The sequence below is a fragment of the Pollachius pollachius genome (genome assembly GCF_949987615.1).
Source record: "Pollachius pollachius genome assembly, chromosome: 1".
NCBI classification, from domain to species: domain Eukaryota; kingdom Metazoa; phylum Chordata; class Actinopteri; order Gadiformes; family Gadidae; genus Pollachius; species Pollachius pollachius.
The window spans coordinates 36,806,089-36,821,138 of NC_136934.1; the positions used below are offsets into that span (position 1 = coordinate 36,806,089).

At 48.8% G+C, this 15,050-nt stretch overlaps 1 protein-coding gene across 1 annotated transcript; it reads right to left on the reverse strand.

Annotated features, from left to right (window-relative positions):
• Positions 1-4,541: 4,541 nt before the first annotated feature.
• onecutl (one cut domain, family member, like) lies at positions 4,542-14,501 on the reverse strand (the record flags this gene model as incomplete). The annotated part of the gene is made up of 2 exons (XM_079736277.1): positions 4,542-4,852; positions 13,352-14,501. 2 exons carry the CDS (start codon positions 14,499-14,501, stop codon positions 4,542-4,544), a joined length of 1,461 nt encoding a protein of 486 aa, XP_079592403.1.
• Between the last annotated feature and the right edge of the window lie 549 nt (positions 14,502-15,050).

The window sequence follows — 15,050 nt, forward strand, 5'->3', positions numbered from 1 at the left end:
AAGTGTTGTGTATCTTTTCTTTTTCTTTTTTTTTTAAAGCCTTTGGTTTGGTTAGCCACATTCATAGGTAAGTCTATAACACATGGACGAGAAAGATCACATTTAGCATGGTGGGTGGAGTCAGAGTTGAGGAAACTCAGGACTTAGTCAAATATAATATTTCCCTCAACTCTTTCCCGTTTAAAGCTTTTTGTATGGATTTCAGTAATTATTTTTCCTACTTACAACAGTGGGATTGAAACAGTATTCAACTACACTAAACACCTTGGAGAAAAGAGGGTGGGAGGGTGGGGTACGTTGGTGGTGGTGGTGGTGGAGGGGGAGGGGGTTACTTGGGAACAGCTTGGTTTACAAATGTGGAAAAATAGCCTTTGTCTCCTCTGACCTTTCTATCGGGGGAAGGTGGGGGGGGGAGGGTATTTGATTATTGGGCTTTTCTGTTACAGCAAGTCACATGATTCAGATTTTTTTCGGAAACAAGGATTAGGCAACGTTGATTACAGCAAGATCCTCCTTGCTTGGATTGTCACCTCCTTTTTTTTGGTCTTGAGGATGATTTTCATATATTTATTTACATACAGAACATGGATAAATATGACACTCTAGCATACTGGAGTTTTAGCTTTGGCTGGACAGAGGCCCATCTGGGGCCTCAAACGACAGATTGATTCCAGCACATTTGGTTTTTGAAGGAATGGAGAAGAGACAGCTGGACATATAGAATAGATAGGATAGATAAGATAGATAGATGACGTAGATAGACAGACACCCTGAAAGGATGGAAATCTTTGGTTAAGGAACATTGTTGCCACACAACATCTCACAGTTGAGGTAGATGGGTAAAGTCTTCATGTACACTCGGGGAGGGGGGGGGGGTGGACAATTCGGGTAAACACTAAAGGGGTTCACAGAGTCAAAAAAAGACTTTTATCCACAGACACTGCCTCATGTCAGTTTCTCAGTTCCAGTTTGACGTAATACTGTTAGATAATGCGACGTAAACACGTGGCATTAGGAAAGCTAAACCCGCGGTGCTTTTTGGATTTCTCTGAGCGCAACGTTAGCTTTGATAGGAAACTGCTAAAAGTACCCATGAAACAACAATGATTCAGCAGTTACCCATCAATCTTTGGTTTTAATTCGAACTGTTTTTTTTTTTGGTTTTTACCTTTTTACAAAAAAAAAGTTTATTTCTGAAAGTAAACGCTAGCTTCTATTATTACTATTTTTATCATTTATGCGCTTCCTTTGCAAAGCGCCGTAACGATGTTTCAGGGTTCAGGGTCCACACTGGGGGGCGCCAGAGGCTAGAATATACGCAGATGGCCTGCGGCGGAAGGCCTACTTAATTTCCTCCTCCTGTCCTTCGGAAGGGAAGAGGGCTCCCCCGGTTGACGCAGAACAGAAGGTCGTTCGCTAAATATAGTCGAACCTCTGTCTCGCCTGTCCTTTGACACTAGTATACACTCACGGTGGTGGGCCCCAGTCTAGAGACCAGCCTACATGCTTCACTGTTTTTTCCTCCCTCTCATCTTTCTTCTTTTTATTTCCCTGCTAACGGACTCCACCCTGCATCCTCACCTCCACCCCCGCCCCTCCTCCCCCTTTCTCGCTCTCAGCATGCGTACAATTGTTGCTCATTAAAGTTTCATTCAGCTCCATGCTGCTCCTGATCCACCCCTCCCACTGCCAATTCCACATGATTCAGCCTGCTCTCTGATCTCTCCCCACGCCCTGTCGACCACCCCCCCGCCCCACCCCACTCCTAAAGCCCACAGGTCTGTCCGAGAGCAGACCCCAGACCCCTGAACAGATACCCGGTAGAGGAGACGGGAGGATGAAAAAAACAAAACAAAAAAATCCCTAAGAAAACCCTTCCCTTTGAAGTGTGCGGAAAAAAGTCGATGACCTCTTTCATGACCGCACGTCTTTCAAGTGCACGCTGTGAGACAGGGGGGAGGCGGGGGGGCCGGGTGGAGGTGGGTGGGGTGTTAAAGATGCAGAAGTGGACCGTCTCAGACAGCGTTTACCGGGGGCTGCTTCCCTTGTCTAGAATAACGTCACTAGGAGAACAGCGCCCACGCAAACAGAATAATCAGCTATCACCGGCACCGAAGGTCTGAGGAGACGTTACCCCGTACCCTCCAAGCCCCCTTCCTCGCTATCCCACCTCCCATACAACAGAGGACCCCTAACCCCTCTGGAGCGGTGTGGAACTGAGGCAACTGGCAGGAGTCTTTGGCAGGTGAAAAACAGTACGATCCCACTGGTCGGGACGGGGGGAACAGTAGGGGAGGAACAGTACGATCACCCCGTCTGCCCTGCATCACTGGGGACACGGGGTGGGGGGCCGGGGGTGACAGGGAGAGTCAGGGGGCCTTCCATGCAGTCCCCCGGGCGGACACCCAGTGCGTTGCGTTAACATGTGGTCAGGGGCCCCTCAAGAACCTACAGACTTGGAGCGGGGACCCCCATGTGCCCCTTTGCGCCTCTGGGCCTATGAGTGTCACATGGTTATCGCTAATAGTATTTAAAAGGGTCATAATTATTATTATAATTATTCATATTCATATCATTATTACAACATTCAAACAGGCTTTGGCCGTGGATTTCAGGAGCAGACCACAGAGACAAACAGTAGAGGAATCCCCCGAACGCAACAGAAGAGGCCAGGCCTGGGGGTCGGGGAGATGGAGACAACACCAGCGGTGGGGTTGGGGGGAGAACAAGGGGGCAGGGTTCAGTACATTCAGGGAGGACAATCTTCATCTTTGGTATTATGATGGGAGCCTACAGCTAAAAGTGCCCATCAGAAAAAAGTCTTTAGTTTCACACAGGACATAGAAAGCATCATTAAATAAATACTTACAGTATATAGATAGAATAAATAAATAGGCAAATAAATAGAGAGAGGAAAGTAAAACGAGGGAAATCAAAAATATAAATCAATAAATACACAAATGCAGTAATAAATAGTTTGATCAGATCAGCAGTTGCATTTAAAACCTTCTTGTTCCAATTGAAGTATTGGCTATGAGGAGGGACATGAAAGCCCTTCCTCTGTGGACCAAAAATGACCTTGTACGTCAGCGGGGCCGGAACAACTGCCCCGCACTTCCAACGTGTTTCTATAAATAGAGCGATGTGCTTGAAATCTGTACAAAAGGGCTGAAAGAATTACAATCCTCCATTTTTCTAGACGTCTGATAGATAAAAAAGGAAAAGAAAAAGATCTTTGCGATGTTGGAACTGGTTTGTGTTCAGTTGTTTGAAAATAGATGAGTGGAAAAATACTAAAACTTCAATATAGATTGTGTCTGGTGGATGCCTCTTTCACTTTGGCGTCTATCTTTTTGTTGTTGTTTTGTTTGTCTTGGGGTTTTTAGGGTTTTTTCTTGAAAGTCAGAAATGGCTGTGGAGCTTTTGTTTTGAAAGCTCTCTGTGTCTTGAATTTCGATGGTTGCTCCAACACATCTCGGTTTTTCTGCTCCCCGTGTTTGCCTTATTGATTCTGTCTTGGCCCTACAGTGAGGTGCGCTGCACATTCTCCCCTTGAAAAAACGCTGATTTATTCAAGGCGCAACCATCTTCAGTGTAGTAGTGCAGGACGCTGGAGGTTCTGGCCAGTGGTAAATGATTGACAACGGGGAGGGGTCAATGAAAGACCACTCCCAAAACAAGGTCCATAGTCCTGTGAACCATTACCATGGAAACACCCGCTAAAGAAAGAGGAAAAGGCTACCAAAAGTTATTCAGGAAAACAAACTGAAAACGGAAAATGTGACAGTTGGTAAAATAATAACTGCCTCTTTTTTTTCTCTTGTTCACCTTGATTCTTGAGAGAAAAATCGGGGGGCATGAAAACACGTTGGATGGTAAGACTGGTCACAAGGGAATTGAGAGCACACTGATTCAGAATACACGATGTCCCTCCAAATGTGAGTGGGCCTCTGCCTCTTGATTGTTCACGTTTGGAGAGAGAGTGAGAGAGAGAGATGACTCGCAGACTCTGAGGTTTACGCGCACCCCCCTCCCCCCAAAAGAAAAATATGCTTCCTCCTGATTCATAATACCCTCATCATCATCATCGTCATCATCATCATCATCATCTCTATTCTACAGCATCGGAAAGTAAAAAAATCTAAAACGCAATGAGATAGATGTCCACGACAGGGTGTGACTCTTCTCATCAAAGTCAAAGATCAAACATGGCACCCTTTGACTGTACAAAGCAAGACCTCCCGTGTCCTGCGATCATCATCCTCCTCCTCCTCCTCTTAGGCATCGCACCCCCTTTTCACTCCAAAGGGGGTGCGATATCGAACTTTGGTTTCAGGAAAAAGCGTCAAAGTACTTCTTCGTCTTCGTAAAAAATAAATAAATGAACGCCGTTGCTCCGTCTAATAACGAGGAGAACATTGCAATCACGGCCGATCCCTGCCCGGACCGGTCAATGTGACCTCCACCTTCACTTGCTCTAACGCACCCCACCGCCTCCGTCTCCTCCTTCCGCCTCCCCTCCCCACCTCCTCTCCTCTTCCTCAGGCGGTGCTGCAGGACACAGCGGAGGAGGAGACGCTGGAGCCGGAGGAGCCCGTGGAGGACGGGCGGCCTTCGTCGGCCCACTTGTTGAGGTTGCGGCGCCGGGCGTTCATGAAGAAGTTGCTGACGGTGGACAGCTCCAGGCCCAACTGCTGGGAGATGGTGATCTGCAGGTCCTTGGCCGGCCGGTGGTTCTCCCTGAAGATGGCCAGCAGCGTGCGTCTCTGGAGGTCGGTGAACACCAGCCGGGTGCGCTTGGGCCCCTGGTTCCTCTCCAGCTTGCTCTGCTCCTGCTCCTTCCGCTTGCATGCTATGGGAGAACACACACACGCACACACACACACACACACACACACACACGCACACACGCACACACACACACATAGACACACACACACACACACACACACACACACACACACACACACACACACACACACACACAGAGACAAACACAGAAGAGATCGAGATTTAGTATTCATAAATATAGTTGTTAAAAGAAGATAAATTATACTAAAACGTTGCTATATATCTGGTGCATGTATTTTATTTTTCAACTATATATATATTTTCCTTCCATTTGTTTCACTTTTTGTCTTAGATAAAACATGCTTTAATAATCCCAAATGGGAAATGTGGGTGCGTCGCAGCAGAAGACAGGACAGTATTAAGAATGAGAAAGGATTAAGAAAGGATAAAAATGGAGCTAAATTATTTGAAGCTCTGTTTTTTTAATTTGGATGGTTGCTCCATTTCCATGGCGATTCAATAAATAATGAAATAAATAAGAAGGAATGAGACAGGAAAGAAGGAGTACAAGGTAGCAGAATTTAGCTAACAGAGTGTGGAGCCAGGGCTAACTAGGACAAATGGATTAGGTGTGAGAAAGTGGATTTGTTGAGAGAAAACAGATTAGCTAAGCAAGTTTGATTAGCTAAAAGAGATAAATCAGCACTGCTTGTTTGGGGGGGAATGAAGATGTTCAGTCACATACCTGCTGTTGCATAGAGCCCTAAAATGGCTGTTTAGAGCCCTAACGTTATCTATCTCTCTATCCATCTATCTATCTCAATTTTGGTTTGTAACAAAGACAATTCTATCTTTCTTTGTAGCTACCTGTCTATTTATGTATGTATGTATGTATGTATGTATGTATGTATGTATGTATGTATGTATGTATGTATGTATGTATGTATGTATGTATGTATGTATGTATGTATGTATGTATGTATGTATGTATGTATCTATCTCTCTATCTCTCTATCTCTCTACCTCTCTATCTATCTATCTATCTATCTATCTATCTCAATTTTGGTTTGTTACATAGGAAATTATGGATTTCCTTTTACTTTACATTAAATATTCAGAGATAACTCATCTATTATCGAAAATAATACATTTCCAAAGTTGAATTAACAGCGTTAATTATGGAACAAAAAAAAGATATAGGATAATCAACTAAGGATATCATAAGGTAGAATTTCCTAATATCTTCATAAGCTTTTAATTCTCATTGTAATTGAGCCAAAATTTGAAAAATTGAAACAAAGACCAAACAAACCCTTTTATTGTAGCGTCTTATCGGGTATAAACCATCTGATAAAAGCCCGGTTTAGCTTTTACACTTTTCAGTATTTTACTTAACACATCCAGGATCCTACACAAGATAGCTCTCTATTCCTCCAGCAAACAGCTCAAACCAACCACTACTCAAGGCCCAGACCTTCCCCTGAGTGCGTATTCATATTCCACTTAATGTTCCTGACCAAGCAGTGCGATAATGGAAAACATGTTTACACGGTGCAACGCTGCCAAGCTACTTTCCAAATTACACAATCGTAGCATCAGAGCAGGGGATGCAAGAAACAAACCCACAAAACACTCTGTTGTACTTCTGTTGTCTGTTGTGTTGGGGAGAGGAAATGTAGATGTGAGGCAGCGTGAGGAGATGGACTCTGTGGTGTATTCACGGTGTTGTGATCTGTAGACCCCTCTGACCTCCAGCGCACTGTAACTCTGTGTAGACAGCCCCTACAACACGCAACCTCTGCCTTTGTGTTGGAGCTGAACCCAATAGCACCCCATCTCTCACTCTGTCTGCCTCTCTCTCCTTCTCTCTCTCCATCTATCACTCTGTCTCTTCCCCTCTCTCTCCATATCTCCCTGTGTTTGCCTGCCTCTCTCTCTCTCTTTCCATCTCACACTCTCTCTCTGCCTCTCTCTTTCTTTCCATCTCACACGCTATCTCTGCCTCTCTCTCTTCTCTCCATCTTTAACTCTGTGACTCTACCGTACTCTCTGTCTCTCCATCTCTCACTCTGTCTCTGTCCCTCTCTCTCTCCTTCTTCATTTCTCTCCTCTATCCATCTTTTCCCTTATGCTCTTTAGATATATTTCTCTCTCTCTCTCTTTCTCTCTGACTGTCAGTCTCTTGGTCTTTCTCTCTCTGTATTTTCTCTCTCCCTCTCGTCTCTCTGTCTCCCTCCCTCTTCCTCTCTCTGTGTCCCTCTGTCTCTGTTTCTCCCGGTCTCTCTCTTACCTCTTGGACCAAATGGGCCAGATTAGTTTTTCATGAAAGTAATTTACATGTTGCGGTGGCTCTAAGCAATAATCACTTAAGGGTGAACTCATTTATTTTCTATTAAGCGATGGGGGGGGGGGGGGGGTACGTCAATAGTGAGTGAAACAAGCAGCGTCGGCATAGCCCCGGGTGTTCTGAGGCTCTAAGTGGACTCCCAACATATTTGGGCGAGTCACGTAATTACCTAAATGCACACTTTTAAGAGGTTTCGGTCTGCAGACGGCTCGGCTGCTGGGACGCTGTTTTTTTTTCTGCTGATGCCATCAAATGTGTCTCTGGATGTAAGAGCCGGGAGAGATGGGCGCGTCACCGCCACGTGCACCAAGCATGCACGCACACACACACACACATACACACACGCACACACATACACACACACACAAACACGCATACACTCACAGAATGTGAAACAAATGCACTCCAATTGACACACCCGCACGCACAGACAAATTGCCTCACAGCCAAGTCGAATGTAGGCACTCTCGAAAACGAACACACACACACAGTTGAGAATGAAAATCAACACACACTTAAACACACCAACACACAGGTCACCAGAGGCACACGTTGGAGGATAAACACTTACACACACACACTTAGACAAAGACACTCCAATGCACACACACACAATCACACACACACACACACACACACACACACATACACACGCACACTTAACACATGTACCACTTACTACCAACTCGGCATATGAGATGGTCTTTGCTCTTTAGACATTCAATTGATTGGCTTATATCTCCCTATTGTGAAGCAGCTCACACACACACACACACACACACACACACACACACACCATGCGCTGTGTGCTGATGGTGGTGTTTGCCGTATGACTGGCACTTCACTATGAAAGGCAGCAGCATGGAGCAGGTCTCATTAGCCGAGCACTTGAGGAATAGGCCTGACCTTACTGCCGTTCTCGTCTCATCACCGACATGACAACCACAGCACCACAGGATCCCAGCAGACGGAAGAAGAAGAAGAAACTTCCTCCACAACTGGGCTTTTCGCAGCCGTGAAATATTAATTGTGTGCTTGTGAATGAATAAATTGTGTTGGCGGACGATCCCCTCCGGATGGGTACGTGAAGGAAATGTTTTGGACTGCTCAGATCTGCTGGCGTCGCCGGGGGAGGATACCGGGGTGTGTGTGTGCGCGAGTGCGATTGTTTTGTGTGCGCGTGGTGTAGGTGGATCAACGTCGGTTTGTTTTGCATTTCTGAGCGTTATCGAACCCTGCCTCGTTAAAAACCCCAGAAGTGTCAGACAACATGTCAACATTATACCGTATCTTTATTTATACATGAAATGTCTGCACAGGCCGCTGTTGGATGAATATACATCGAGGTGTTTATGTGTGTGTGTAATGCGTGGGCCCATCAGCGAATAGGACGGCACGGCGCCGGGCCCATGTCATAACGACAACGGCGACATGCTAGCAGGCTAGTTAGCCCGCTGTAGGGCTCCCTTGAAGCAAGGATTTATGGGTAGTTAGGGAAGTCGTGGGGATCCACCATGCCCCCCAACGCCCCCCGAAACCCCCAGCCTCCCATCTCAAGGCGGGGGCGGCGGAGGGGCGGCCATATTGCTCCTCAACCATTAACTAAATGCATCCGTGTGGCGTAATCACGTCGTGTAAGAGGCTCGCAATTACCGCGCCATAAATCGGCGGGTGGGTTGCACCCCGCGGCCCCCCTGCGCCAAGCTCGGCGCCACCTCACATCGGCTCCTTATGATCGTGGGAACAGCCTCTAATCATGATCTATCTGCTTCTCGTCCTGCGTTCCGGAAACGTGATGGAAAGCCCTCCCCTCGCCCTCACCCCCGCCTCCCCCAGCCCCGTCCAAAAGCCTGAACCCCAACCTCCTCCTAGCCACCAGCCCCCCCCCCCCCCCACACACACACACACACACACACACCGCCCCTAGCCCCACATCCTCCAGCCTCCCGCCCCCTCGCTCCACCTACCTCCCACCACACCCCTCCCCCCCCGCTGATTTCTTGGACCAGGGGCTGATAGAAATTATTGATTAAATCTGTGCAGCTCAGACTCTCCGACCCAGAGAGGCTGGTTAACCCCTTCAGCACCGGAGAGAGACCAGCGGAGGTGTGTGTGTGTGTGTGTGTGTGTGCGTGTGTGTGTGTGTGTGTTTGTGTGTGTGTGTTTTGTGTGTGTGCAGGGGAGGGGGAGGGTGCACTGCAATAGCAAGAAAAATTAAAAAAATAAAAGAGACACAACAGGGGTGTTTGCTAGGGGGGCGGGGGGTAGCGATGAATCGCTGTTAAGCGATTTCTGTGATGTATTCCGTATATGCAAACGTTATCCTGGGTAACCTTTCAGGCGATCGTGAACTGTAAGGGACGTAGGACGGAACAACAGACAGAAGGAGGGTCTTTGTGAGTTTCATTACTGTTGGGGGGTGCGGGAGGGAGGCCGGGGGATGGGGTGAGTCGATGGAGGAGCCGTCACATAAACCTCGATGACCTTTCTCCCCGGCTCAGACCTTTAGTCAAGGGCTCGAGCCGTCGTCATCTTTAAAGTTACAGCGCCTGATCCCCCGTCCCTCTCGACTTAAAGTGTCGAGGTGTGGTGCTGGTGGTGGTCTTTATCCCGCCAAGCGCTCCGCCGTCTGTAGTGCCAGCTAAACCCTGATTGGCTGGGTAGGGGAGGGGGAGTGGTACTCAGCACGCGCGCCTATACAACGCGGTAATCCGGCGAACGCAATCGAGAGAAAGCCGCAAGAAGGAAAGAGGGACAGAAAGAAAGAAAATATATCTTTCAATCTATCTCCTGGAGAGACGACACATGGATGGAAGGGTGGGGGGGAGATATAACCGCCTACGTGTTGCCACTCGAGAAGCATCTCTCTGCCAAGACGGAAAAATAGCCTACAAATAACGGGAAGAAAGAATGTCTTGAGAGGTCTCTTGATAAACGATTAAAAAGATTTATCTTAAGAAAATAAAAAATAAAAAAATGTGCCCACCATCTGTCTAAAAAAATGGTTGAATTTTAAAATTACATTTCAAAGAAAAAGATGACTTGTAATAGGAAACTATAATAGAAAAAGGACGAATAGCCGCATACGGCCTTTCTCTGTGTGGCGGCGGCGTGCTGAAAGCAGCGGCTGTGCGTTTAAGCGGACTCGGCATTAAACGGGATCATCTGAAAACTTGAGGCGTGAAGCCAAGAAGCTCTCGAGCTCTCCCCAGTCTGGGGAGCGCGAGGCAACAGCGCATTTTAATTCCAACCTCCATTTGCCGATGCAGTCGAGGTGCGTGCGCGCACGTGTGCGTGCGTGTGTGCGTGTGCGTGTGGTGTGTTTGCGTGTGTGTGTGTGTGTGTGTGTGTGTGTGTGTGTGTGTGTGTGTGTGTGTGTGTGTGTGTGTGTGTGTGTGTGTGGGCAAGGCAGGGTTGCGCTTTCCCATGGAAATCAATAGTGGCTTGTAATTAAACAAAAGGGGGTTGGCCGGGGGAGACGAAGAAAGGGAAAAAAAAACAACAACCCCCTCAGAAAGTAGGTTATGCAGAAAAGTGCCGAGCTGTCCAAATTGTGGCTTTGCAAAAGCACACAAAAAATGCAAGTTTAGATGGTGTAGGAGTGAGGCGAAGAGAGGGAGGTGGAAATGGAGCGAGAGAGAGAGAGAGAGAGAGAGAGAGAGAGAGAGAGAGAGAGAGAGAGAAAGAGGAGAGGCGTTGTCAAACATTAGCGATTTGCCTTTCTTTCCACAAAGAGCACTTAATTTTTTATGAGCACGATTGATCCGATGCTTGGATCTTCAGCCCCTGACTCGTTAAAAATACCGTCTCTGTTTCTAAATACAAGGTAACCCGAGATACCGCACAATCTCCCTACACTGACTGATTAACCGATGCGAGGTTTTATCTGCTAAATTTAAACAAAAGACTGTTGGATAATAAACACAATGTGATATGGAAGAGACAGGGCCTTCTTTTTTTTTGCATACAATGCATTACCACACTCCTCATCCCGCGAGAAGATACAATTTATCAAACTAATCTGAAACAACGAAGTAGACGTAGTCAAACCACATTCGCCTCACGACAAACAACCCACGAACATTTATCACTTGATTATCGTTTTGGGCCCGTGATTGGTGGAACATTTTCCTGAACGGAGGATGTACACATGTGCTCTGAGAGGCGAACAATCAAAGATCAATAATTGTGAGGGGATTGCAAGAGTGCACAATCATTACCTATGAAGGCTATTGTGTGTTATTGGGTTTAATCAGTTGAGCCTCTGACTGTGGAAAAAAACACACAAACACTGATCAACTGGGCTGTCTCACACGCACGTAATGTTCAGACCCACAGCCCCGCACACCAATGTACTCTTGATACCCCCCCCCCCCCCCCACACACACACACACACACACACAAACACGCACACACACACACAGACACACAGAAACACACAGAAACACACACAGACCCCCAGGGTGAGTATAGACCACTGGTAGACATGCACACGCACACACCCACACACACACACACACACACACAAACACACACACACACACACACACAAACACACACATACACACACACACACACACACACACATCCACACTCTCTGTCTCATGTTACGTGTTGCCTTGGCTGTGTGTCTCAGGCTGGGTATCAGATGGGCTATGTGTCCCTACAGAGGCAAAACACTGTAACTTTACAGCTCGTCTTCAATCCCCAGCCCCACTAGAATATCACATGTCAAGCAGCGCATTACAATCTGCCCCTCCAAGAACAAAAACACCCTCTTCTCCCCACATATGGTGGACAGAATCATGCAGGTTCCTCCACCTCAACAATCATCTGTTAGCTGCAGTTGCTCCTTTCTCCTCTCCTCTCCCCTCCTCTCCTCTCTTCTTTCTCCTATCCTATCCCCTCCTCTCCTCTACTCTCCTACCCTCCTCTCCTCTCCTCCCCTCCTCTCCTCCACTCCTCTCCTCCACTCTTCTCCTCTCCTCTCCCCTCCTCTCCTCTCCTCTCCTCTCCTCTCCTCTCCTCTCCTCTCCTCTCCTCTTCTCTCCTCTCGTCTCCTCTCCTCCCCTCCCCTCTCCTCTCCTCCCCTGCTATGGGAGGCGGTTCAATGGTGTCTACCGGTGGATGAAAGACACACAAGGTGACGGCTCGGAGCGAACACAAACAAACACATTTGTTTGCAGGCTGGCCGTAATTGGCCCAGTGAAGACGCTGATAAAAGATGTCTGGCAAAAGCTCAAGTCCAATTTGCATCAACTACCTTGCCAACTCAACTTCGGCCACGCGCCCGGGACATATAAATCACTGTTTAGATTAATCAATCGCTCCACAATGGCACATCTGCGCGAATTATTTTGTGCCCTCAAAAGCGATTAAATTGCCAAACCCCTGCTCATGCTGATCTTCATGCTTCATTTGAGAGAGGGGGCAAATGTCTGTGGTGTTTTTTTTTCTACTCTCTGATTGTAGCTACTGTACTAATCAATACTGGCTGTGCGCAGGCGAGGTAAACAAAGGGCCTGGACATATGGACTCACTCAGATTGTCCCCGGCCTTATTCACTTGATTCGCTAAAATCCCATTGTTGTTTTTGCAGGTTGATATTGTGAGTTGTGGTCGGTTAGTGAAAACTAGGATTGGCTACTTTAGTGTTTCTTTGGTGTGTATGTGTGTGTGTGTGTGTTTTTGGGGGTGGGGTGGGGTGGGGAAAGGGGAAGGGGGGGGGGCAGAGCAATGCCTTTTCCTATCCTTATATCTGGACATGAGCTGCATACTGATGGCAGGACAGCAGGTTTTGGAGAAAGACAGAAAGACGTAAGGTGAAGAGAGGTTGCCCGGGGAAAATAAGATGAGGGTCTCTCTGTTCCTTTATGTTGTTTTTTAGAGTTATGCTAGGTGTGTGTGAGTGTGTGAGAGTGTGTGAGTGTGTGTGAGAGTGGAAGTGTGTGTGTGTGTGTCTGAGAGTGTGTGGTGGTGCACACATGTATGTACGTGTCTCTGTCTTTGTACCCTACACCCCGTGTGTGTGTCTGTGTGCGTGTATGTGTGTGTGCGTGTATGTGTGTGTTTCTGTGTGCGTGTATGTGTGTGTGCGCGTGTATGTGTGTGTATGTGTGTGTGTGCGTGTCTGTGTGCGTGTGTGTGTGTGTGTGTGTGTGTGTGTGTGTATGTGTGTGTGTAAACAGTGAACCGAGCCGTATCATCTCTTACCCTCAAGCCGGAGCGAGGCCATCCTCTGGAACTCGGGCTCCTGCAGCCAGCGGGACATCCTCTTGAAGGTCTCCCGGCCCGACTTGAGCTTCCCCCAGGGCTTGGGGTTCCTCAGCAGGTCGGACAGGGTGCCCTGCGACCGGCAGAGCACCCGCTCAGCGAAGATGGCCTGGGGGATGCTGTAGCGCTTCAGCTCCGTGATGATGCGCTGGGCCACGTCCCTGGTGTTAATCTCCTCCCCGCCCACTCCTCCGCCTCCTACTCCACCCAGGCCGGCGCCGCCGCTGTTGTTGTTGCCGCCGCCATGCATCCCCTCGCCCGGAGGGGACAGGGACAGGGCGGGCGAGGCGGAGGCCAGCGGGTGCTCCCCGAGGATCTTGGCGTTCTGCTGGCCGGGGTGGTGCGGATGGTGTGGGTGGTGTGGGTGGTGTGGGTGGTGCTGGTAGTGCTGGTTGTAGAGGTGGGGGTGGTGGCTGGGCGCGTGCTGGTGGGCTTCCATCTTGTTGAGCTGGTGACCCACCAGCGAGCCGTCGCCCACGCCCCCGCCCCCGCCGCCTACGCCCAGGCCCGGCGGGGACATGTCGCGGCCGAAGTCAGGGGTCCGGCAGAACAGGTTGCCGGCGTGCACCTCGTAGCCGCCGTGCAGCATCTGGCCGGCGTTGGGGTTGGCAGGGGGGCTGGCGCCCAGGCCACCGTAGCCGTGCATGGCGGAGGAGCCCCCCGCGGCCGAGGGCGGGCTGAGGCTCTGGGCCACCGCCAGCTCCTTGGCGTAGGGGTTGTAGAAGTTCCCGGGCAGGCCGCGGTCCTCCCGCATGAGGGTGAAGCTGCCGATCACGTTGCTGACGGGCAGGCAGGGGTGGTGGTGGTGGTGGTGGTGGTGGAACTTGTCGTCGAAGGGCTGCAGCGGCGTCAGGGTGGTGTAGGTGCTGCCGCAGCTGGAGGGCGCGTCGCCGCCATAGCCAAGGGCCGACATGGAGTGGTCGAATCCCGGCGGGCGGTGCTCGGGCTCCAGGGACATGGAGGGGCCCCCAAGGGTGGGCCGGGGGAAGGCGGCCGAGAGGTCCCTGGTGTGGAGCATGGCCCGGCCGTCCTGGCTGTGGGCCAGCTCGGGGTGGCTGTGGAGGGACATCTCCCCCAGACTCACATCCATCCTCGCTCGGCGTGGAGGGGCCCGGCTCTTTTGTGTTTTTATTCTTCTGGCGCTTTGGTTTTTTTTCTTGGCTTGTTGTTGTTGTTGTTTAACGGACGGGTGTAAAGTGTCTGGAAGGTCTCTTGTTACGGGAGACTCTATGGATTTATTGATTCGTAAATGAATTGATTTCCAGGCTTATGGGGTGTCTAATTAATTATCTGATAAAGTTAAGTAGTGTCCTTAAACTCCAGGAAAACGAGTATGCAACAGTGTCGGCAAAATTAACCATCATATTAGGTTCATTTGTGCAACAACAGTCTTTTTCCCCTCTGTCTCTTTTTGGTGCCTAGCAGGGTAGGACGGCGGGCGCCTGGCTTTTGTGCCTGCACAAGACAAGATATGCGACATTACTAGATGCTGTCTTACAACTTTTATTCTTAAAGACAAAAATAACCAAGTATATCACATACGACATTCATTTTCAGCCATGCATGATCAACATTTTGATATTTTTTGCGTAATTCCATTTTTTTTTCTTTGTAATTTTTAAAGCTTCCGGATGAAAAC